This window comes from Loxodonta africana, chromosome 2, assembly GCF_030014295.1.
Source record: "Loxodonta africana isolate mLoxAfr1 chromosome 2, mLoxAfr1.hap2, whole genome shotgun sequence".
Lineage (NCBI taxonomy): Eukaryota > Metazoa > Chordata > Mammalia > Proboscidea > Elephantidae > Loxodonta > Loxodonta africana.
This window is the reverse complement of record NC_087343.1, coordinates 148,360,622-148,383,069: the sequence shown is the minus strand read 5'-3', so window position 1 is coordinate 148,383,069 and position 22,448 is coordinate 148,360,622. Positions and strand designations below refer to the sequence as shown.

At 45.2% G+C, this 22,448-nt stretch overlaps 1 protein-coding gene across 2 annotated transcripts in view; it reads right to left on the bottom strand.

Moving 5' to 3' along the window:
• Positions 1–14,741: 14,741 nt before the first annotated feature.
• The window catches only part of TGFBI (transforming growth factor beta induced), a 38,721-nt gene continuing 31,014 nt past the window's right edge, over positions 14,742–22,448 (bottom strand). For both annotated transcript variants that reach the window (XM_003404507.4, XM_064276504.1), the window contains 4 exons: positions 21,217–21,319; positions 16,950–17,029; positions 15,864–15,888; positions 14,742–15,392 (listed from right to left, as the gene is read on the bottom strand). In XM_003404507.4, the coding sequence (XP_003404555.1) occupies positions 15,352–15,392; positions 15,864–15,888; positions 16,950–17,029; positions 21,217–21,319 (249 nt within the window). In that variant the 3' untranslated portion in view covers positions 14,742–15,351. The remainder of the gene's footprint in view (positions 15,393–15,863; positions 15,889–16,949; positions 17,030–21,216; positions 21,320–22,448) is intronic.

Here is a 22,448-nt window from a genome sequence, read left to right as displayed (position 1 = left end):
TTTAGAAGCTTCCACAGCAGGGCCAGGCAGGGCAGCCAAGCTTTGAGAGTAAGCCTCATGTGACTTCTCTGGAGCCCAGCAGCTGGGGAGCTGGAGGACTGGGCCAGTTTTCCAGCAAGGGGGAAGAGGAAAGGGACCAATTCTGCCCCCTAGTGGCCCAAGACCCTGTAGTCTTCCCTCCACCTGCAGCAGCACTGAGCACCTTCTCAGGGGGGAGGGGGCTTCAGCTTAGAGAGCCACAGCCATTCAGGCTCTGCAGTTAGAAGTAGGAGACCATTCAGAAATCCTCAAAGTCCCTGTCTAGAAGCTAATAGTCTTTGGGACAGAGGAGGGCATCCCCCCAAAAGGCACCTGGTGACATTATGGAGGAGGGGATCCTGGCATCGGATCTTTCTGGTGGCATGGGGTCAGTGGATGGAGTCTCCTCAGGCTGTAGGAAGAGGGTACTGCAGGATCCCACCATTCCTAACAGCTGGACCAGGGAACCCAAGTGTTCCCTGGATCTGTTTCTTGTTTTCCTCGCTCCCATTATGTTCCTGGTGACAAGAACTCTCCCTGGCACAGAATAAAGGCTAATGAAAAGAATGGCAAGTAAATGAATAAGATACAGATTATTGACCAAATGGCACTTGACCCAGGAGAAAGGCATTCAGAGCCGAGGGCTCTTCCCCTTCTAAAGGCTCGTGTGGACAGGGTGGGGTGGAAGCTTTTGGAATCAGCGTGGTCTAACCTAGCAGACACAAACTGGTAAATTCTTCACATCACAAATAGCCATTCCCTTTAAAAAAAAAAAGAAAAAAGGATCTTTAAACGCCTCAGTCCACAGCCTTGCAGGGACACGTGTAACAAGTAAAGCAGCCTTGTTCCCCACCTTCATTCCCACCCCATGGCTCTACAACTCCCTCACTGTGTGCCCTGGGGCATGTGACAATTTCACTGAGCTTCAATTTATTCATCTGCAAAATGGGGGGAGGGTGCGGATAATAATACCTATCTCATAGAGGTGAAGTGAAGCAATCAATAATTGCAAAGAAACCATTAACAAACGCAATAAAAGGCATTGCCATTTCTCACTTCAGTTCTTAACACAGTGCTTGGCATAGAACAGACATGCAATACATATTTGTTGAAAGAATGAATGAATGTACAACATGATACTCCCACCCCATCCTTTCAGGGAGTGCTAACTTGCCATGTTTCTCCAGACAAGGGAAATCCCACTGCTTTCCAAAAATGGGTACTTTTGCTCCCTTAGGGAAAAAAATCCCTGTATTGCATCTCCCTCATGGCTGTTGGGTGAACCAGTAAAAAGACATCCGGAAAGAGGGCTGAGCCAGATCTAATTAAAATCGCAAAGTCAATGGCTTTCCCTAAAAAAATGTTGCTTTTTGCCTATTTGCATAATGATACCAACATGGCTGTTCCTGACCTTGTCAGGAAACTGGAGAATTCATGCTAGGTTCCAGATGTGGCAGGCGGGCCTAGCCGCTTCCTGTTCAACCTGAACTGTCCCCCTGGGGAAACAGTTTTGTCTTCGGAGCTCCAGGCAGAGACTTCTGAAAGCACCAGGCACCCCTTATTCACCAGCCCTGAGCTGCTGTCCCTGGGGATTCTCTAGTAGTAGTTCTCCAACTGTACCCTCCATCAGAACCACCTGCGGGGCTTCTTAAAGCAGATTGCTGGGCTCCGAAGTTTCTGACTCTATAGGTCTGAGGTGGGCCCCCCAATTTTTCATCTCTAATAAGTTCCCAGGTTATACTGCTGATCCTGGGGCTGTACTTTGAGAAACACTTTTTCAAGGCAGCCCTATATTTTTTGCCTGCTGTCTGGACCTGTAGCATCTGTGCTGTGGAAAATGGCTTGAAATGCAGAATCTGAGGCCTTATCCCAGACCTACTGAATCAGAATTTCCATGTTAACATGTCTGAGAAGCACTGGTGAGGGTGTATGCTAAATATCCTAATTCCTGGGCTTCACACTAGCCCCTCTGAAACAGAATTTCACGGAGCTGGGCCTAGAAAACTGCACGTGTAACAAGGTCCCTAGGTGGTTCTTGTGCAGGGTAATGTTTGAGAACCATTGCTCAGCACATTAAAATCACCTGAGGAGCTCTTAAAAAATACTTAGGGGTCCGAGTTCCCTTAAACCAACCAATACCAAACCCATTACCTTCGAGTTGATTCCAACTCATGGCAACCCATTAAGACCGGCTAAATCAGAATCTCTGGCACCGAAGTCCAGGCATCAAGAGATTTAAAACTTCCTCAGAGGATTCTAACCTGCAGCCAGGATTGAGAACCACTACTGTGAGGGTTGGTGCTGTATACACACCCACCCTCCCTCGGCCACCCAATGCAGTGATTAGAAGAGTCTAGAGTCAGAATTGGGTCAGAATCCTAGCTCCACTGCTTATTTCATGATGTCTTCTTGGGCAAGTAACTTAATCTTTCTGAGCCTCAGTTTCCCCCTCTGTAACCTGGGGATAATAATAAGATAACAAATGAAAATATAAGCGTAAAATATTAGCACAGGGCTTTGCACTAACTAGGTCTTCAGTAAAAAGTGACTTGATTATTATTATTGGCTCCAGAGGGTGTGTTTGGAAGAGCTCCAGGGCCCGTTTCGACAGAATTTTCTTTACCCGCCAGCCTTATGGTTTGTCTTCACTGTGCAGGGCAGAAAGTAGAAGACTCAAAAATGTGTTAAAATGCAAAAGCGGGCATTTGTTCTCAGAAGGCCCTGTGAAGCTCACAGGCTCAGCTGACGGGGATCATAGTTTGTCAATCAGATATAGTACCACTGTATGTGTGTGTATCCTTGGGGTGACAGCTAGCCCACCAAGGAGGAAGCCCATGGACACAGATGTGGAGGAGAGGTGTGGCCAAAGCCTTACAGGAGTTCCATACCCCAGCTTGAAGCAGGTCCCCTGTGGGTCTGGGACAGCTTTAGGGATGCGGAATCATCAGATGCCTGGAAGAAGGGCCTTTTCCTGCATGGTGGGCCTCACAGGGCCTGGCCCAGACTCCAGCCCTGTCCTGGCCCAGAACCTAGGCTTTCCACGGAGCAAAGGCAACTCAGGCTTCTGCAGATGCCCGGTTAGGAAAATAAAACTATGTTCACAGGGTAATTCCCAAATACAATTTTTCTAATGTTAAAAAAATACAGCTAGAAAGACGACAAAAGGGCTTTTATTTTTAATCATTCACTGGTGTAAATTACTTTATTATTTTTCTATTGCTGCAAACACTACCCGTTAATTATCTCACAGTTTTGTAGGTCAGACTTCTGGTAGACTAAATTGGCCTCCCTGCTCAGGGTCTCACAAGGCTGAAATTGCGGTGTCAGCCAGGCTCTTATCTGGAGGCTCTAGAGAAGAATCTGTCTCCAGGCTCATTTAGGTTGGTGGCAGAATCCAGTTCCTGGTGGTTATAAGGACTGGGGTCTGGCTTCCTTGCTGACTGTCAGTGGAGGCTGCTCTCTGCTCCTAGAGGCTCCTGTCTGTCTTCTCATGTGGCCACTCAGTCGTTAAATCAGCAACTTCTGTTTGAGCTCTTCTCAGGGTTCCAAACTTTCCAAATTCCTCTTCTGCCAAGAGAGGAAACTCTGTGCTTTTAAAGTGCTCACGCGATTAGATTAGATCCACTTGATAATCTCCCTCTTGCCACTGAGGGAGTAAAACTAGGGACAAAGGTCATGGCAGCCATCTTACAATTCTGCCACCCACGATCCCGTTTTGCTTTTCTTTGGAAATGTATAATTTATTTTGGGACAACAAAGGAAGATTACAAGATATTATGTATGCTCACATTTTCATTAAAAACAAGATCTGGAAGGATCTGCTCCAATAATTTGACAATAGTTGTCACTGGTTGTTAGAATTATAGGTAAGCTTTACTTTTTCTTTCCACTTCTGTATATTTTCTATTTTTTTTTTCAAGGAAAAGGTGTTAATTTGTAAAAAGATAAAAGGTATCTTTAAAAACAAAGCTGCAACTCTGAGATGTTAAAAGATACTAAGTTAACACCAATTTAGATGGTGTGGTACAGATGCAATCACAGTATGTAGATCCAAAGGACAGAAAATGTGGCCTAAGACACAAGCTGATATGAACAAAAATAAAACATTTCACCAAGAAGACAGAACAACACAATAGAGAAGGAATTACTGAATTCCTGGGGGCGGAATAAAAATTTTGAGGTGAAATTATTAATTGAGACCCCGAATTCCCACCACAGAGTAAAACAAATACAAATTGGATTAAAATGTCGAGTTAAAGAAAAAATGATAGCTACATTTGGAAATACCATTAAACTCAAAAATTTGATTTTTCTACTAAAAATAGGGTTAGAAAGATGACAAAAAGGCTCTTATTTTTAATCATTTACTGGTATAAATTCCATGATTTAAAAAAAAAAGGTATAGGCTACCGATAGATGCCTTCAAGGATTTATTTGATCTATGAGTATTTCTCCTGGATGAATTCTCTTGAATTATGTAAACTATAAACCATGAATATTTCCACATTACTTACTGTACCAGGTTCCTGTGTGAACTCTGATATGTTAGAAAAGTTTTGAGCTCTGAGTAAAGTTCTTCCCACCTTCCTGACCTCACAGGGTTTCTCACCAGAATAGGTTTGCTGAGTTGGACTGTCCGAAGGCTTTTGCACATCATGCCTGGCTTTATCACTTTCTCCTCCATCCTTGTCAGGCCGTCAGGAACAGCTTTTATGCCCCATTGCAGGCAAAGAATCGGGGTTGCTGCTTGATGACTGTCTTAGTTTCCTAGGGCTGCAGTAACAAAATACCACATAATGGGTGGCTTTCAGGACAGAAATTTATTGTCCCACAGTTCTGGAAGCTATGAGTCCAAATCAGGGCTTCAGCCATGTTGATTCCTTCTAAGGGTTCTGAGAGAGAAACTGCTCCACGTCTTTCTTCTAGCTTCTAGTGACTGCTGGAAATCCTTGGTGTTTCTTTGCTGCGTGTAGGTGTATCTTCACATGCTGTCTTCCCCCTGTGTGACTCTGTCTAGTCTTCCCTTCCATATCACTCAGAAGGGATTAGGACCCAGCCTACCTCTGTATGGCCTCATTAACCTAATTGATAACATTGGCTTGCTTTTTGGCACATAAAAACTGTATTTCCCCAAACAAGGTCACATTCATAGGTACAGGGGTTAGGACTTCAACATATCTTTTTAGGGGACACAATCCAGTCTATAACAATGACCTACTCGTCCTATGTTGGTGACCTACCACGTGAAGTATCTGTGCCAGATGCTTTGAGGGTAGAGGACTTGCTAGCTGCACTCAAGAAGCTTGTAGTGCAGCAGAATTCAGCTCTGTATGAACTGCATTTAGGGCCTCAAGGGGGAGGAAGGAAAATCAAAACTGTGTATTGTAGGTGTCTGTGCATTTTCCTGAGGAGAAGGTCCATAGCTTTTATAAGAGTTCCTGGTTTAAGGAAGATTAAAAAACCAAAAACTCATTGCTGTCAAGTCGATTCCAATTCCTAGCAACCCTACAGGACAGAGTAGAACTGCCCCATAGAGTTTCCAAGGAGCACCTGGTAGATTCAAACTGCCGAACTTTTGGTTAGCAACTGTAGCACTTAACCACTATGCCACCAGGGTTTCCAGTAAGGAAGATCAGGAACCCCTATTCTAGACTGGAAGTTAATAGGATCTAAATGAAGGTGTTTTCTCTCAAAGTCAGACTCGAATTTGAGCCTGTGTCTTGGCAGCTCAGAGACCCTGTTTTTCCTTAGTTCTCAAGCATTTTCTGAGGAGCTGCCCCTGCTGACTGAAGAACTGAGGACCACAGGGGTAGCTCATTCTCTCCCTTCCCTTTCTCTCCCTTCACCCCACCACAGGCATGACAAAGTCTTCACTCTAAAGCAGACTGAAAATATCTCCTCTTCATCAGGGCTGTTTCCTTCACCCTCTACTTCTGGGAGCTCCCCTGAGAGCCCCTCATCAGGGAAAGATCCCTGCATGCAGATGGCTTCCTTAAACTCATGTTCTTTATGGGCTGTTGTCAAAAAGTCATAGAGACTCACTGTCCCCATTGACAGGGGGAGAGTGATTTACCATCTGTCCACTCAAAAACTCATTTCCGCCCAAATGAGGATATTTAATTAGAAGTCTTTTCCTTCTGTCTCTCTGCTGCTCCCAACTCTCATACCTTCTTCCATCTGACAGAACTGAGGGAAGAGCATCCTGAATGGGGAAAACTCTCTGAGCACAAAACTTCCTCCCAAAAGGGTCTAGGGGGTTAGGTCACTTGTTCAACACGAAGCGACCTGTTCTAGGGTGTGATTAAGCAGCCATTTGTCTATTCTCTGGACCCAAATGTCCCCCCTGAACTGGGGCCTACTGACCCATGGGAGTCTTCTTAGCCAAAACAGTCTGAAGCAGACCTTCCCCGGGGATGGTGATGCCCACAAGGCCACTCTCTACTTTTTACGAGAGGCCTCAGGAGAGTTCTGAATGCAGGCTTCCTCCACCTAACATGCATGATTCCCTCCAAGTGTCTGGGAGAGGCTCCCTTTTCCTGAGGGACCTGAGACCACCTTGTTGAATGAAGGGTCCATGAGTTCTCCAGAAACCAAGCTCTTAGTTAACACTTTCTGCATACTTACTGTGTACCAGGCCATGTGCTAGGCTCTGGGACACAGGAGTGGGACAGATTTCCTACCTCTGAGCAGCTCACACTCTGGCATGGGAGGCCAACAAGGAAGAGGGCAATTACTCCAAACAAGTTGTTAGGGCTATGGTGATGTGTGAACAGGAAGTGGGAGAGGGGCTTCTAATCCAGGTGTGAAGGAGAGATTGAACAAAGTAGATTAGTTTTAATTTTTCATTTACCTGCAGGGTCTCAATTCCTGAAATATAGCTTCATTTTAGGCATTCAAACCAGAAAATTTATCTTCTCACCTCCTCTTTCCCTCACGCTCCAGTGCAGTCCTCTTGCCTCCTCTGAGAATGCTCTTGCCAAGGTTATCCACAATATGTGTTTGATAAAATTGATATGTGTTTGGTCAAATCAATGGATACGCCAGTAACTCAACACAGTTGACTGTCCACTCCTTCTTGAAAGGCTTTCCTCTCCTGATTTCCAGGACCCTATATACAACTTTTTGGGCCCCTCTGCAAAATCCCTGAATACTGGAGCAGCCCAGGGCTCCATCCTAGGCACTCTTCTCTCCTTACTCTCTCCCCCTAGGCGATCTCATCCAGTCACTATTTCTAATAGCACCCCTATCTGATGACTCTCAACCACCATCTCAGTCCTAACCTCTTCCCTGAGCTCTAGACATGAATGTGTAACATCCTTTTCTATATCCCACTTGGATGTTGAATTGGCCTCCCAAACTTAAAATATCCAAAGTAGAACTCTTAGTTTTCTTGCACCAGTGGCTTCTCCCACATTCTTCTGCATTTTAGGAAAAATGACACTACCTTTCCATGAGCTGTTCAAGGCAAAAACCTTAGACTCATTCTCGAGTCCCCCTTTCTCATGCCCTTCTTCCAATCCACTTTCAAGCCCTATCTGTTCTACCTCCAAAAAATATCTGCAGTCCCTTCACATACTCCCATCTCTAGTACCACTGACCTAGTCCTCCACCATCTCTTGCCTGGATGATGGTAACATCTTCCTAACTGATCTCCCAGCCTGCGAACCTACTTTCCACCTCAATCCATCCTCCACGCTGAAGCCAAAGCAATCTTTTAAAAACACGTCTGATGATGGCATATTTCTCCTTCCCCAACTAAAATCCTCCAATAGTTTCTCATTGACCTGAGAACAATGTCAAAAATTTTTTCTTTTTTAATATTTTATTGTGTTTTAGGTGAAAGATTACACAGCAAATTAGGTTCCCATTTAACAATTTTTATGCAAATTTTCCTGTGACATTGGTTATAATCCTTACAATGTGTCAGCACTCTCATTATTTCCATTCTGTCTGTTTTGTTTCCATTGATCTAGCTTCCCTTACCCCCTTGCTTTCCCATCTTTGCTTTTGGGTAAATGATGACCATTTGGTCTCATACAGTTGATTGTTTATGGAGGGACGTTACTCACAGGTGATATTGTTTATTTTATAAGCCAATCTATTATTTGACTGAAAGGTGACCTCCAGGAATAGCTTCAGTTCCAAATTCAAAGGGTATCTTAGGGAGATAGTCTCAGGGGCTCCTCTGGTCTCTATTGGTCTAGTAGACCTGGGCTTTCTTTCTTTTTTTTTTTTAGGAATTTGAATTTTGTTCTACATTTTTCTCCCACTCTATCCATGACTTTTTATTGTGTCCCTGGTCAGAATGGTAGGTAGTGGTATCCAGGCACCATCTAGTTCTTCTGGTCTCAGGTTAGAAGAGGCCATGGTTCATGTGGCCTATTAGTCCTATGGACTAGTTTCTCCTTTGAGTCTTTGGTTTCCTTCATTCTCTTTTGATCCAGACAAGTAGAGACCAATAGTTGTGTCCTAGATGGCTTCTTGTAAGCTTTTAAGACACCAGATGCTACTCACCAAACTAGGACGTAGAACATTATCTTTATGAACTATATTATGCCAATTGATTAAGTTGTCCTATGAGACTATGGTCCTAAGCTTTTTAACCCAGTAATCTAATCCAGCAAGTTGTTTGGAAGCTTCCGTAACTGTGCCCCATGTGTGTTTTGTTACATGTAGTGATATATATACAGCTCATACAAATATATATATACATATGCTTATAGGGTCACTATGAGTCTATAGCAATGGGTTTGGTTTTTTGGTTATAGACACACCTATACATTCATGTGCATTTACTTGCATATGCCTTCCTATACGAAGCCCTGGGGGGGCAGTGGTTCAAATGCTCAGCTGCTGATGAAAAAAGTCAGTGGTTCAAACCCACCAGCTGCTCCACAAGAGAAAGATGCAGCAGTCTGCTTCCACAAAGATTTACAACCTTGGAAACCCTGTGGGGCAGTGGGCAGTTCTACTCAGTCCTATAGGGTTGCTATGAGTAAAAATTGACTCGATGGCAGGGGGTTTGGTTTGTTTGACCTTCCCATACACGTAGATGAATACATATCTACCTATATAACCACATACATATTTTTTGGTTGTTGTTAATGTTGTTGCAAAAATGTATATGTTATAGCATTTACTGAAATTGTCCCTTTTTCTTGTATACTTCTTAGTGTCTTCATTTATCTTGGTCAAGTTGTACGGATTTCACCCATATTTAGTATTGCCTTTCCCATCACCAAAAATAACAAGTATCTATTATCTAGAAAGTGATTCTCCCTTCCTCCCCATCCCAACCCTGGCACCCATAAAAGAACGTTGCTTTCTGTGTGTGTATATCTATTTTTGACTTTTTAATAATAGTGGACCATATAACACTTGTCTTTTTGTGATTGACTTATTTCACTCTGCAAAATGTCCTCCAGACTCATCCATGTTATGTTTCCCAGATTCCTCACTATTCTTCATAGTCGCATAGTATTCTATGTAGGTATGTACCACAATTTGTTTATTCATTCATCCATTGATGGGCGTTTAGGTTGTTTCCATCTTTTTGCTATTGTGAATAATGCGGCAATAAACACAGGTATGCTAAAATTCTGGTATGGTTCCTAGACAACTCACCAGAGGAATTTCATTCTTTCCACTCTGGTCACACAAAACTCACACACTTGCTTCAGAGCTTTTATTCACACTGTTCCTTCAGCTTGAATTTTCTTCTCCACCTTCCTCATCCTTCACATCTACTGCCTCTCTACCAATGACAAGCTTCATGATGGCAGGGACAACCACCATAACTGGCTGGGGTATAGATGGCTCTGAGGAGCCTCCCTCCACTCTACAGGCTTAAAGCCAGAACAGGAAGTTTCCTGTGGGGCAACTGCTCCTCAATTGCTGCCTTCCTCCCCCAGGCCTCAGAATCCTCTCCCCTCCCTACCCACGACTGGGTCTAAAGTATAAGTAATTTTTGCCTGAGGGCTCTTTAGGCCTCCTAGGCCTGTAGAGGTAGGGGTGTGTGTGTATGTGTGTGTAGGGGGCTTGTCCTAGACTCCCCATTATCCTACTGCATATTCTCTTGTCTGGCTTAGTCAGGGATTTGGCCAAAGGATCCCATGGAGTTTCTTCCCTCACCAGGCAAAAATTACCAGAGGTGGCCCCATTTGACTTCTCTGGATAGGGCATCAGGCCCATCCCTCATTCCATGGCCTTCTCTCCAGGGTTTTGGAAAGAATTCTGAGCACAAGATTCCGGGAAGCTCCTCTCAGAGCATGACATTGAATTATGGTTTCAAGCACAGAGGTATTTTCCTCTGGATGAGAAATCCCTTTCTTCTGTCCTGACATCCATGTGGTGCTGGGACATCTGTGGCTATTGCTGTCCCTCATGCCCACCCCTGCAGGGGCATGTAAATGAGTTACATTCCTGGCAGTGCTGAGACCAGGTCTGCTGAGCTTCTCAGCGGGGTTGGGGTTTGAAACCCTTTCTGGCCACCCAGGTACCCACATCTGTCTGCCCAGGGCTATCTGCTTAATTTCCTCCTGATTAGACCCTGATGTGGGTGGGGCAAAAGACAGCAGAGTGGTGAAGAGTGTGGGCTGAGTGTAGGCAAAAGAGGGCAGAGTGGTTAAGAGTCACACAGGCCACGTTTGTGTTCTGGCCCGTTCCTATTCTGTGACTTTGGCAAACCACTTAACCTTTCTAAGTTTCTATTTCCACAGCAGTAAATTGATAATTCTAATGATACTCACCCATTTCATAGGACTGATATAAGGAATAGAAAAGATGATGCAGTTTCACGCATAACACAGTATGTGGCACATGTAAGTGTGTAGTAAATGCCATCTACGGTTACTATAGCTATAACAACAGACAGAAACATACCAATGATTGTGAAGATGGTACAGGACCGAGCAACATTTTGTTGTTATACATAAGATTACCATGAGTAAGAGCTGATTCGACGGCAGCTAACAACAACATTGCTGCTATTATTTTGAAGGTGGGGGGTGTCCCTAGCCCAAGGTTCCCGTATCCTTGACTTGTCTCCTTCACTAGTCTCTGACTGCTAGGAACGCATAGTCTATCCCAGTCTCCAAGGGCACTAAGCTCAGGGCTAGGCCCAGAAAGCACACGGATGTGTCCTGGTTGGATAACTCCACTGGAGAGATTACAGTGGGGGCTGCTTCACCCTGAAGGCTCTGGTCTAGTTATTATCGATGGTGGTATTATTACAAAATTTAAAATACTATAAAACCATAAAATAACCATTCACTGTCCTCACAAATTCTGTAGGCCAGAAATTGGAATAGGGCACAGTGAGGAGACTTGTCTCTGTTTCATAGTGAAGTCTGGGGACTCAAATCATCTGAGGGCTTGTTCACTCACACATCTGGTGGTTGTTGGTGGGTGTTGTGTTGTCTGGGGGCCTCAGTTCCTCTTCACTTGAGCCTCTTCCTACAGTTGCTCCTTCTGGGCTAGTGTGAACTTCCTCAAAGCATGGTTGCTGATGAGCCTCAGAGTAGGTATGCCAAACAGAGAGAGAACCAGACGAACGCTGTGTTACCTTTTGTGACCTGGTTTTGCAAGTCACAGTGAACAGATTTCCCTGTAGTCTATTTCTTGAAACAGTCACAGAGGCCTGCCCAGATTTCAGGGAAAGGGAAATAGATTCTACTTCTTGTTGGAGGAGTGAGAAGGTGCTGCAAGAGCATGTGGGACAACATTGCTGAGACATTATTTGAAAATACAATTAGCCAGGAGGCTTGAGCTTACAGGGAGTTCAGAGTCCCTCACACAAGGTGGGAAGGTGAGGCCAGAGCCCAAATGATGTCAGCAGAAATGCAGATGAGTGAGAGGGCCTGGAAGATGGAAGAGACCTGCCTCTACCAGCCTAGCCCTTCTCAGGGACTTCTCATAACCGAACTGGGCTGTCCCCTAAGACCCTTAGAGATGAGAATTCCTGGGACTCAGGCAAGAGAGGACGATGATGGGTTATAATCTCAGGCTTTGGGTTCATTCAGCCCCCTTGGATTAATATTTGAGGAATCACCTCCTTTTCTTCAGGGATCCCATCACTGTAAATAACAGGCTCCTAGACTGGCCCCTTTGCCCCATTCTCCTTTCTCCATGGCCCAAGTTAGTGATCTCCTTCCCACTGGGAAGATGGGGGCTTTCTTCACATGGGATAAAACAATATCCTAGATGCTTTTCTTTGTGAAGGGTTCTAGCTGAGGCCCTAACAGAGTGTGTGGGGGCTGCTTTATCTGAGATGAGCTCTTGGTAGAGATGGGAATAAACACAGAGTCCAAAGCAGCGACCCCTCCTCTGGCCCTCTAGCTGGGGTGGCCTCTCATTTGGCCACTGAGACCAGATCTAGGAAGCTGCTTGCCTCTGGTGCGGGAAACTTGTGCCTCTATCCTGGGAGATCTGCAGGACCCCAACGTTGACTGTTTTTGAAACCCAGAAGTCCTTGCAGCCCCCAAGTAACAGAAAAGAGATAAGTGGACCAAGCAGAGCCCCTTCCCCTTCTTCCTGTCCTTCCTCTTCCTTCGTTGGGGCCTGTCAGGCAGGGCTCAGGCTAGGCTTGGGCACTTTTCTTTTGGGTTGCCTCTGGCCTTCTGATGGGGTGGGGCACAGAGAGGCACACACCTCCTTCCAGAATCTACACTTCCTTAGGAACACCCAGCAGCAGACCTCTCAGCTCTGGGAGTCAGTCCTCCACATGGCAGCACCCAATACTTAGCTTGGGTCTCCAAGAGAACCAGAAGTGGGGGGTGTGTTTAGGAACCAGAAAAGGGGAACTTGACCCTCTCTTTGGGGGAGGGCAGGGCAGCAGCCATGCATGGTTTTTAGCCACAAAGAGGACTCTCCAGGGGTGAGTTTAAAGAATAGATTCCCTTTGTTGGGGAAGCTGCGGGTGGGGGCAACAGGGGCAAATGAGGGCAGAAGTGGCACGTGCCTTAAATACAACAGGGGTTTTGGCATTTTTAGGTGATCCTGTGGTGATTTTTTTTTTCTTTTTAGAAAAAAAGATCTTTAAAAGTTAAAATAATCACCTCTTTGGGTCCTGATGTTGTCTTGGTAAAGTTCAGGTGTGTGCATTTTGGGTGGTAAAAGTGAAGCATAGCTGCAGTGTGCCTAGCATGAGTGAGGCCTTCGTGATCAGCTCATGGCAGGACACACAAGGAGCCCCCGGGAAGCTGGGGTGAACAGGGCAGACCCATGGGAAGTGATAGGGACCGGGTGCACGCAGAGTGAAACTGCACCTCTCAGGGCACCTTCTCCCTGAGCCCCCTCTAGTCTGACCCCTCCCTCTCCAGGGTAGCTCCTTCAACTCCTCTCAGCTTCTCCCACTTCTGGGAGCTCCAGGGCACCACTTCCTTGGCCCTCACTTCGTTACCATCTGTCACAGAACCACACTGTTGTCCTTCAGAGTCCTCTTCACAGTCAGTGTGATAAGCTGAGTGCTGATTCTCCTCCATATCAATATGAAAGCTTCATGAGAATAGAGACCTGTCTCTTCCTCAGGGCCTAACATGGGGTGCACACATGTAGCCCTTAATAAATATTTGTGGAACAAATGGATGAAAGGTTTTAACAGATGGCATATAATGTCTGTCTCTCCCCAGACCGGTGGAAGTCATTTAAGAGAGGAAATCTGTCTGTCTCGTCCACTGTTGATTCCCAGCCCTTGTGGACTGACTAGCAGTAATGCTGTAGACATATCTTTGGGTTGTTGGGTCCACTGAGTGAAATGAACAGAGACTGCTGGAGTGAACAAGTCTTGGCAGAGTCGGGTGTCAGGGGGTGAGTGGAAAGGCTCTCCCATTCTCCCAGAAGGTGGGCCACCTTTGGGAAAGACATACAAAAATGCTGACAACTGCACTGATTCCGAGCAGCCTAAGATAGCTTGCCTAACTGCATCAAGCATTTTATACGGATTATCTAATTTCATCCTCACGACAGACTCATGAGGTAGATACGACTGTTGTCTCCCCATTACAGCTGAGGAAAAGAGGCACTAAGAGATTAACTAACTAGCCCAGGCCACATAGGTAGTGAGCAATGAGGACACAGCATACCAAACTGCCTCTCAGAGTGCCGCAGACATTTTAGATGGTGGAGATTAAAGGGACAAGGAAAAGGACGTGAACATGGCTACCACAGAGAGTAGTATGAGCCTGGAAAACCTGGACTTGGTTGCTTGTTAAATGATGGCCTTTGGGAGTCAGGAGACTTGGGTTCCAGTTCCAACTTGGCCCATTTCTTTGTTACCAGTGGTTTTCCCTTTTGAACTTCAGCCTCCTCATCTGTATAATGGGACTATGATGGAGACCTCTTCAAGGGGTGGTGCTAAACATTCAAAAGTACAACACAAGGGTGGGAGAATGAATCGCAATGCTGGAAGGGAGATGCTTCTAGCCAAAGAGAGGAAGCAAAGTGCTGGGCAAGGTGAACACTGAGGACTGGCACCCCAGAACTGGTGGAGGCTGAAATGCAAACAAGTTCATCAAAGATAGATTCAAGCCCCCATGAGCCGTCTAAGGGTATGAGGGCCAGCTGCTGGAATCTCCCCCAAACCATTGCTCAAACTCCTTCTCGAGCTGACCCTGGGTGGAATCGATGTGTGAAGGGCCAACATAGCCGCAAGCTTCTACGTAAGGCACAGAAACACATCCTCCCAATTACACAGGCCAGAACACAATCATCGTCCACACAGGGCACATATTTCTTTGGTTTTATTATTACAAACACATCATGGCTCTGCCACACTTCTCTTTGGGAAATACTGCGCCTCTCCATGCTCTGCACACCCTCTCTTTTCTACCTGGACAAGGCCACATAGGAGTGTCCAAGCTAGATGGACACACCAGACTCACTTGACAGAACAGTTCAACTCACTGCTTATGAAGATGCCATTTCTCCAACTGAAGGGCTTTACAAAAACTGTGCCACAACTTTCCCATAATGCTTGATTGCTTAATTCATGTTTTGTGAGTTCCACAAAACTGTGGCTCCCTTTTCCTGAGCACTTGGCAAGGGCGGGAAACCTGCCATGTGGGTCAGGTCCTTTATGGAAGTGAATGTCAGGCAGTGACATCCAGGTCTCTGCACGCAGTGGGTTAACAGCCATGTTTAGGGAGAAAAAAATAAAAAGTACCTCTCTTTCCCTCCTCCCACCCCACCCCGTACCCAAGGCTCAGGTCTCCTAATGATGCGGCCCATATACATCGAAGTGTGATCTTTGGCTTAAAAAAACATCCAGTCTCTTTAGCAAACTGAGAGAAATTGGCTGGGAGCTGCTGAAGTGCATTCTTCTTGTGGTCCTTCACGCTAATGCTTCATCCTCTCTAACAACCGCTGATAGACGGGGGCTGAAAGAGAGGTGTTGGAAAGGTGAAAAAGATGCAGGCTTCCTCATGCCTGCCTAGAACTGTCAGAGTCTGGAAGATGGGGCCAAAGAACTCCTTCTGCCATGTGATCCTGCACATAGTAGGTGCTTTCTTGGCTTGTGAAACTTCATACCTCACTCAATGTCTGATGTTCTGAGCTGGGATTTTTCTACATCCACCAGTGTGGAACTACCTCTGCACCGTGGGCTCTGCCAAGTCCCTGTGCCATATTCCCAGGCTCCCAGAGCCAATAACTCCCTGTTATTATCTTCACCTTATGGAGAAGGAAGAAGGAAATTGGGTGTAGTGTCTGAACGCAATTCATCCAGCTGGTATGACCCTAAAGGCCAGGCTTGTTATATTACACCAGGATGTTCTTATCTACGTGCAGCAGATGGCAAGCTCGGGCCTGCTTGGAGGTCAAATGCGGACTTCAAACCAGGCCAGACTTACCTAGTCGGACAGACCTCTGGGAAGCCTGAAAGAAAACACAAGTTATCAGGTTTTCAAGTGAAGATTATACCTGCATCTGCTTATGACAGTGGCTTTGCCCCACTGCCACCCCTACTCATAAAAAAATGCCGAGGGTGAGAAAGAGGAAGGGGGAAGTGAAACTGGTGGGTCTGGGAAGCTCCTTAGTCAGCCTTGGCAGCCCTAAGTGACATGGCAGTCCCTACCAAGCTGAGTTGAAGATGGACATTTCTGGGCGACCCCAAAGCCAGGCTTTTCCATAGAGACCACAGCCTAGAGTTTGCAGAGTCGGGACTGCACAGGAGGGTGGCTCTCAGTAGTAGCAGCTCAAGGCCAAAACCCTTTCTTGAAGGTCACTAAGGTGACCCCTCTGTCCAAAACCTGAAGTGCCATGTTGGAGCTCCAGGTGTCTGGGTTAAAGACCGCCCCCTGCAGCCTCTTCTCTGGAAATGTGAACTTTCTATAAGATGCCTTGCATTCCCAAAGAGCTTCTCCTGGACCCAGGCACAGAGCACTCATGTACAAGTGGGACTCTTAGGCTCTGGGCAAACTGGGGGTCAGGATAAGAAGTACAGAAAGAGTCAGAGGCTCTGGGAAGGAGGTGGGGCTGAGGCAAGGAAGGCAGGCTCCATTCATAGACAGGCTTAGCCTCAGCCTTACTGCACAGAGTCCACACCCCTGCCCAGGGGAGCTCCAGCATCACCCATGATGGGCAATGTCACAAATCACAGAATGATGACTCAGAAGCCCAGGCAGGCCAGGTGTCCTCCTTGGACAGATGGAATCCAGAGTTACAGGCGTTCTCACCAGCAGTTGCTTCCCTATTCTGAGGCCTCTATCTGAAGGCCTGGGCTTTGACCCACAAAAGAAGCAGGAGCTTCCTGGGTTCTTCTCTCTGAACTCCACACAGGCAATGGCTGAGGATACCCCAGTGTGAGTAGGCAGAAGGTTTGAGAGAGCCCTGGGAGAGCAGTCAAGGAAGACAGGGGCCTAGAGAGCCTCCTCCATGGGCCTAAGCAGAGGACACAAAGCTGCTCAGACCAGGGGCAAACCTAGCAGGCGTCTTACCTTGGAAAATGCTGCTGCCTGTTTGAAAATTTCAAGCGCAGAATCTGCAAGCTCATCTCCTCGTTCCTGCGGTTTGTTGGCTGCAGAGGAAGAAAAAGGTGGCTTTTGTAAGAGAGAGAAACTATTAGCACATCATTCATAACATCCATGCCTGAGTGGCACTATTGGGCTTCCAGGCACACATTTTCAAATGAATTTTCCTTTTGTAACTTTTCATATCGCCACTCTTCTGTCAGTTTATAGTACTGTGGTAGCTTGCGTGTTGCTGTGATGCTCGAAGCTATGCTACCAGTATTTCAAATGGTGGACAAGTTTCAGTGGAGCCTCTAGACTAAGACAGACTGGGAGGACCTGGCAATCTACTTCTAAAAAAAAAATCTGGCCAACCAAAACCTTATGGATAGCAGCGGAACAATGTCTGATATAGTGCTAGAAGATGAGCCCCTCAGGCTGGAAGGCACTCAAAATACGGCTGAAGAGCTGCCTCCTCAAAGTAGAGTCGACCTTAAAGATGTGGATAGAGTAAAGTTTTTGGGACCTTCATTTGCTGATGTGGCACAACTCAAAATGAGGAGAAACAGCTGCTAACACTCATTAACAATCGGAATGTGGAATATGCAAAGTATGAATGCAGGAAAATTGGAAGTTGTCAAATATGAAATGGAACGCATAAGGATCAATATCCTAGGCATTAGTGAGCTGAAATGGACTGGTATTGGCCATTCTGAATTGGACAATCATATGGTCTACTATGCCAGGAATGACAAACTGAAGAGGAATGGTGTGCATTTATCCTTAAAAAGAACATTTCAAGATCTATCTTGAAGTACAACGCTGTCAGTAATAGGATAATACCCACATGCCTAAAAGGAAGAACAGTTAATAATATTATTCAAATTTATGCATCAACCACTAAGGCCAAAGATGAAAAATTTGAAGACTTTAACCAACTTCTGCAGTCTGAAATTGATCAAACATGCCATCAAGATGCATTGATAATTACTAGTGACTGGAATGTGAAAGATAGAAAAAAAGAAGAAGGATCAGTAGTTGGAAAATACGGCCTTGGTAATAGAAACGACACAGGAGACTGCATGATGGAATTTTGCAAGACCAATGACTTATGCATTGCAATGCCTTTTTTTTCAACAACATAAGTGGTGACTGTACATGTGGACCTTACCAGATGGGATATGCAGGAATAAAATCAACTATATCTGTGGAAAGAAATGTGGAGGAGCTCAATATCATCAGTCAGAACAAGGCCAGGGCCGACTGTGGAGCAGACCATCAATTGCTCTTATGCAAGTTCAAGTTAAAGCTGAAGAAAACTGAGATAAGTCCTTGAAAGCCAAAAGAGACCATCTAAAGAATAGATCTGATGCACTGGACACCAATGTCTGAAGATCAGACACGTTGTGGGATGACATCAAGGACATCATACATGAAGAAAGAAAAAGGGCATTAAAAAGATAGGAAAGAAAATAAAGACTAAAATAGATGTCAGAAGAGACTCTGAAACTTGCTCTCGAACATCAAGTAGCTAAAGCGAATGGAAGAAATGATGAAGTAAAAGAGCTGAACAGAAGATTTCAAACGGTGGCTTTAGAAGACAAAGTATTATAAAGAAATGTGAAAACGCCTGGAGTTAGAAAACCAAAAGGGAAGAACACACTCTGCATTTCTCAAGCTGATAGAACTTAAGAAAAAATTCAAGCCTCAACTTACAGTATTAAAGCATTCTATCAGCAAAATATTGAAATGATGCAGGAAGCATCAAAAGAAGAAGGAAGGAATACACAGAGTCAGTGTACCAAAAAGAACTGGTTGACGTTCAACCTTTTCAGGAGGTAGCATAAGATCAGGAACCAATGGTATTGAAGGAAGAAGTCCAAGCTGAACTGAAGCCACTGGCAAAAACAAGCCTCCAGTAATTGACAGAATACCAGTTGAGATGTTTCAACAAACTGACGCAATGCTGGAAGCACTTACACTCTTCTATGTCAAGAAATTTCGAAGACAGATAGCTAGCCAACCAACTAGAAGAGATCCATTATTTGTGCTCATTGCAAAGAAAGGTGATCCAATAGAATGTAGAAATTATCGAACAATATCATCACTATCACACACAAGTAAAATTACGCTGAAGATAATTAAAAAACTGTTGCAGTAGTACATCAACAGGGGACTGCCAGAAATTCAAGCTGGGTTCAGAAGAGGACATGGAATGAAGGATATCATTGCTCATGTATGGTGGATCTTGGCTGAAAGCAGAGAATACCGGAAAGATGTTCACCTGTGTTTTATTGACTATGCAAAGGCAGTTGACTGTGTGGATCATATACAAATTACAGATAGCTTTGTGAAAAACGGGAATTCCAGAACATTTAATTGTGCTATGTGAAATGTGTACATAGACCAAGGAACACATTCAAACAGGACACCGGAATACTGCATGGTTAAAATTAGGAAAGGTGTGTGTCAGGGTTGTATCCTTTCATCACACGTGTTCAATCTGTATGCTGAGCAAATAATCCGAGAAGGTGGACTGTATGAAGAAGAATGCAGCATCAGGATTGCAGGAAGACTCATTAACATCCCGTGATATGCAGATGACACAACCCTGCTTGCTGAAAATGAAGACTTTGAAGCACTTATTGATGAAGATCAAAGACTACGGCCTTCAGTATGAATTATACCTCAACATAAAGAAAACAAAAATTCTCACAGCTGGACCAATAAGCAAAACACCATGATAAATGGAGAAAATATTGAAATTGTCAGGGGTTTCCTTTTACTTGGATCTGCAATCAACAGCCACGGAAGCAGCAGTCAAGAAATCAAATGATATGTTGCATCAGGCAAATCAGCTGCAAAAGACCTCTTTAAAGTGTTGAAAAACAAAGATGTCACTTTGAGGACTAAGGTGCACCTGACCCAAACCGTGGTATTTTCAATCGCCTCATATGTATGCAAAAAGCTGGACAATTAATAAGGGAAATCCAAGAAGAATTGATGCCTTTGAGTTATGCTGTTTTTGAAGAATATTCAATATATCCATGGGCTGCCAGAAGAACGAACAAATCTGTCTTGGAAGAAGTACAGCCAGATTGCTCCTTAGAAGCAAAGATGGAAAGACTTCAGCTCACATACTTCGGACAGGTTATCAGGAAGGACCAGTCCCTGGAGACGGAAAACCTGCTTGGTAAATTAGAGGGTCAGTGAAAAAGAGGAAGACCCTCAACAAGATGGATCGACACAGTGGCTGCAACAATGGGCTCAAACAGCAACGGCTGTGAGGATGGCGCAGGACCAGGTAGTGTTTCGTTTTGTTGTACACAGGGTCGCTGTGAGTTGGAACTGACTCTATGGCACCTAACAACAGCAACAACTTTTCAGAACTCATGGTGGAATTTGGCTCATGGGCAGAGAGATGAAAAAAAAGTGAATGCATAAGTGAGGCTAGAAGCTGGACTGAAGTTCAGTAAAGTGAGTGCTGGTGGCACGATGGTTACTGCTACCTGAAAGGTTGGCGATTCAAGCTCATTAACCTCTCTGTGGGAGAAAGGATCTGGCTGTCTGCTCCTCCAAAGTTTGTTGTTGTTGTCATTGTGTGCCATAGGGTTGATTCTGACTCCTACCGACTCTGTAGGACAAAGTATAACTGCCCCATAGTGTTTCCTAAGCTATAATCTTTATGGGAGCAGATCGCCAGGTCCTTTCTCCTACGGAGTAGCTGGTGAGTTGGAACTGCCGAACTTTTGGTTAGCAGTCAAGCACTTAACCATTGCACCACAAGGGCTCCCTCTGTAAAGATTATAGCCTAGGAACCCCTACGTGGCAGCTCTACTCTGTCCTATAATGTTGCTATGAGTTAGAATTGACTTGACAGCACACAACACCACAAAGCAAAGAGAGCAAAAACACAAGGTGAGATTCTCTATGAGCAATGCTTGGAGCCACACTAACAGCATCCTACGTGTACAAACAACTGGGCTGTGTCTCAGCAGGACTAAGACACCCAGGCTATTCAGTTCAGAGAAACGTGTCCCTCAAGTTCCTTAGTATAATTTGTTCAAAACCAATAGTTCCCAACTCTCACTTTTCAATCAGCCACAGGGATGCTGGTGTAAGTACAATCTGAATATCAAAATGACATGCTATTCGTATCTCTGTGTTTGGAACAGTTTTCCCCTGGGCACCAGCTGCCACCTGCAGAGAAGGACTGACTGGGAAAGCAATGCTTTGGGACCAGGTCATAACTTACCTGGAGGCTGCAGAACACTGGTGATGGCATAGACCACACCATTTGTGGCCATGATGTCAGTTTCAGCAACAGGTTCTTTATTGACACACACCGTATTGTTTTTCTAAGGGAAAAAGAGACAACGATTGCTGAATGCACAGCTTATTTATTTTATTTATTTAGCAAATGTTTACCAAGCACTTATATACGCCAGGCTTTGTGCACTGTGTCCGGTATGCTCTGGTGAATGAAACAGTCCTTACCCTCAAGAGACCTTCAGTCTGGTGGGTTCATTCTAACCCTTTGTGTGGATTCAGTACACTGCAACTTACAAAATGTTCTTATATGTTCCCCCTTAGTAACTTAACCCTTAGAATATGCATGGTTAGGAGGGTGAATATTACTGCCCCATTTAACAGAAGAGGAAACTAAGGCTCAAGAGAGGCAACGTGCCTTCTAATTAGGGGGGACAGTCGGGAACAGTAGCCAAGCCTCCAGCTCTGTGTGAAGTGCTCTTTCCACTTCACCTTAAGCCTCAATGAAGATTTCCCTACCCAAGGAAAATCTATCTCGGATCCATGTAATGGACTCAAGGGGGGAATGGAGACCGAAGCCTGCAACAGACAGGACTGTAACACCCAACCCCAGATGCTAGGAGATTCTCAAGTGACTTGCAGAAATTAAACAAGTCATTCACATCCCTACTTCCCTACAGGTCTTCCCATGCTACAGAAACTGATGAGTGAAGGGATGGCTGAAGGTCAGGGGAGAGCAAGAGGGAACAGAAGCCAAGCCAGCCATACACAGGAAGAATGGTCCCTGCAAAAGATGGTCAGCGGTACAGAGCCAGGGGGTGCTCACAGGCCAAGCAGCAGAAATGACAAAAGCCTCTTGGGATGGTCTGGTTGGTAAGGATAGGGGGCTGATCGCGCACGGCAAATAATTGCCTATTATCTCCCTAAGGGAAGGAGGATTTTAAGGCTTCTCCCAGCGGCCAAATCAGATGCTTTATGCCCCTGAAAATCTGAAGTTCTTACTCATGCCTAACCACAATCTTACCTGGTTTCCTGTAAGGCCCTTTTTCTCTGTGGCATTGAAAACCCTATGGAGCACAGTTCTACTGTGACACACACACAGGGCAGTCATGAGTTGGAGTTGACTCAACAGTCACTGGTTTGGTTTTAGTTTGGTGGATAAAATGTAGTCAGAGATTCAGGATGCACCTTAAAGACTGTGTATGTGTCTAATGCCAT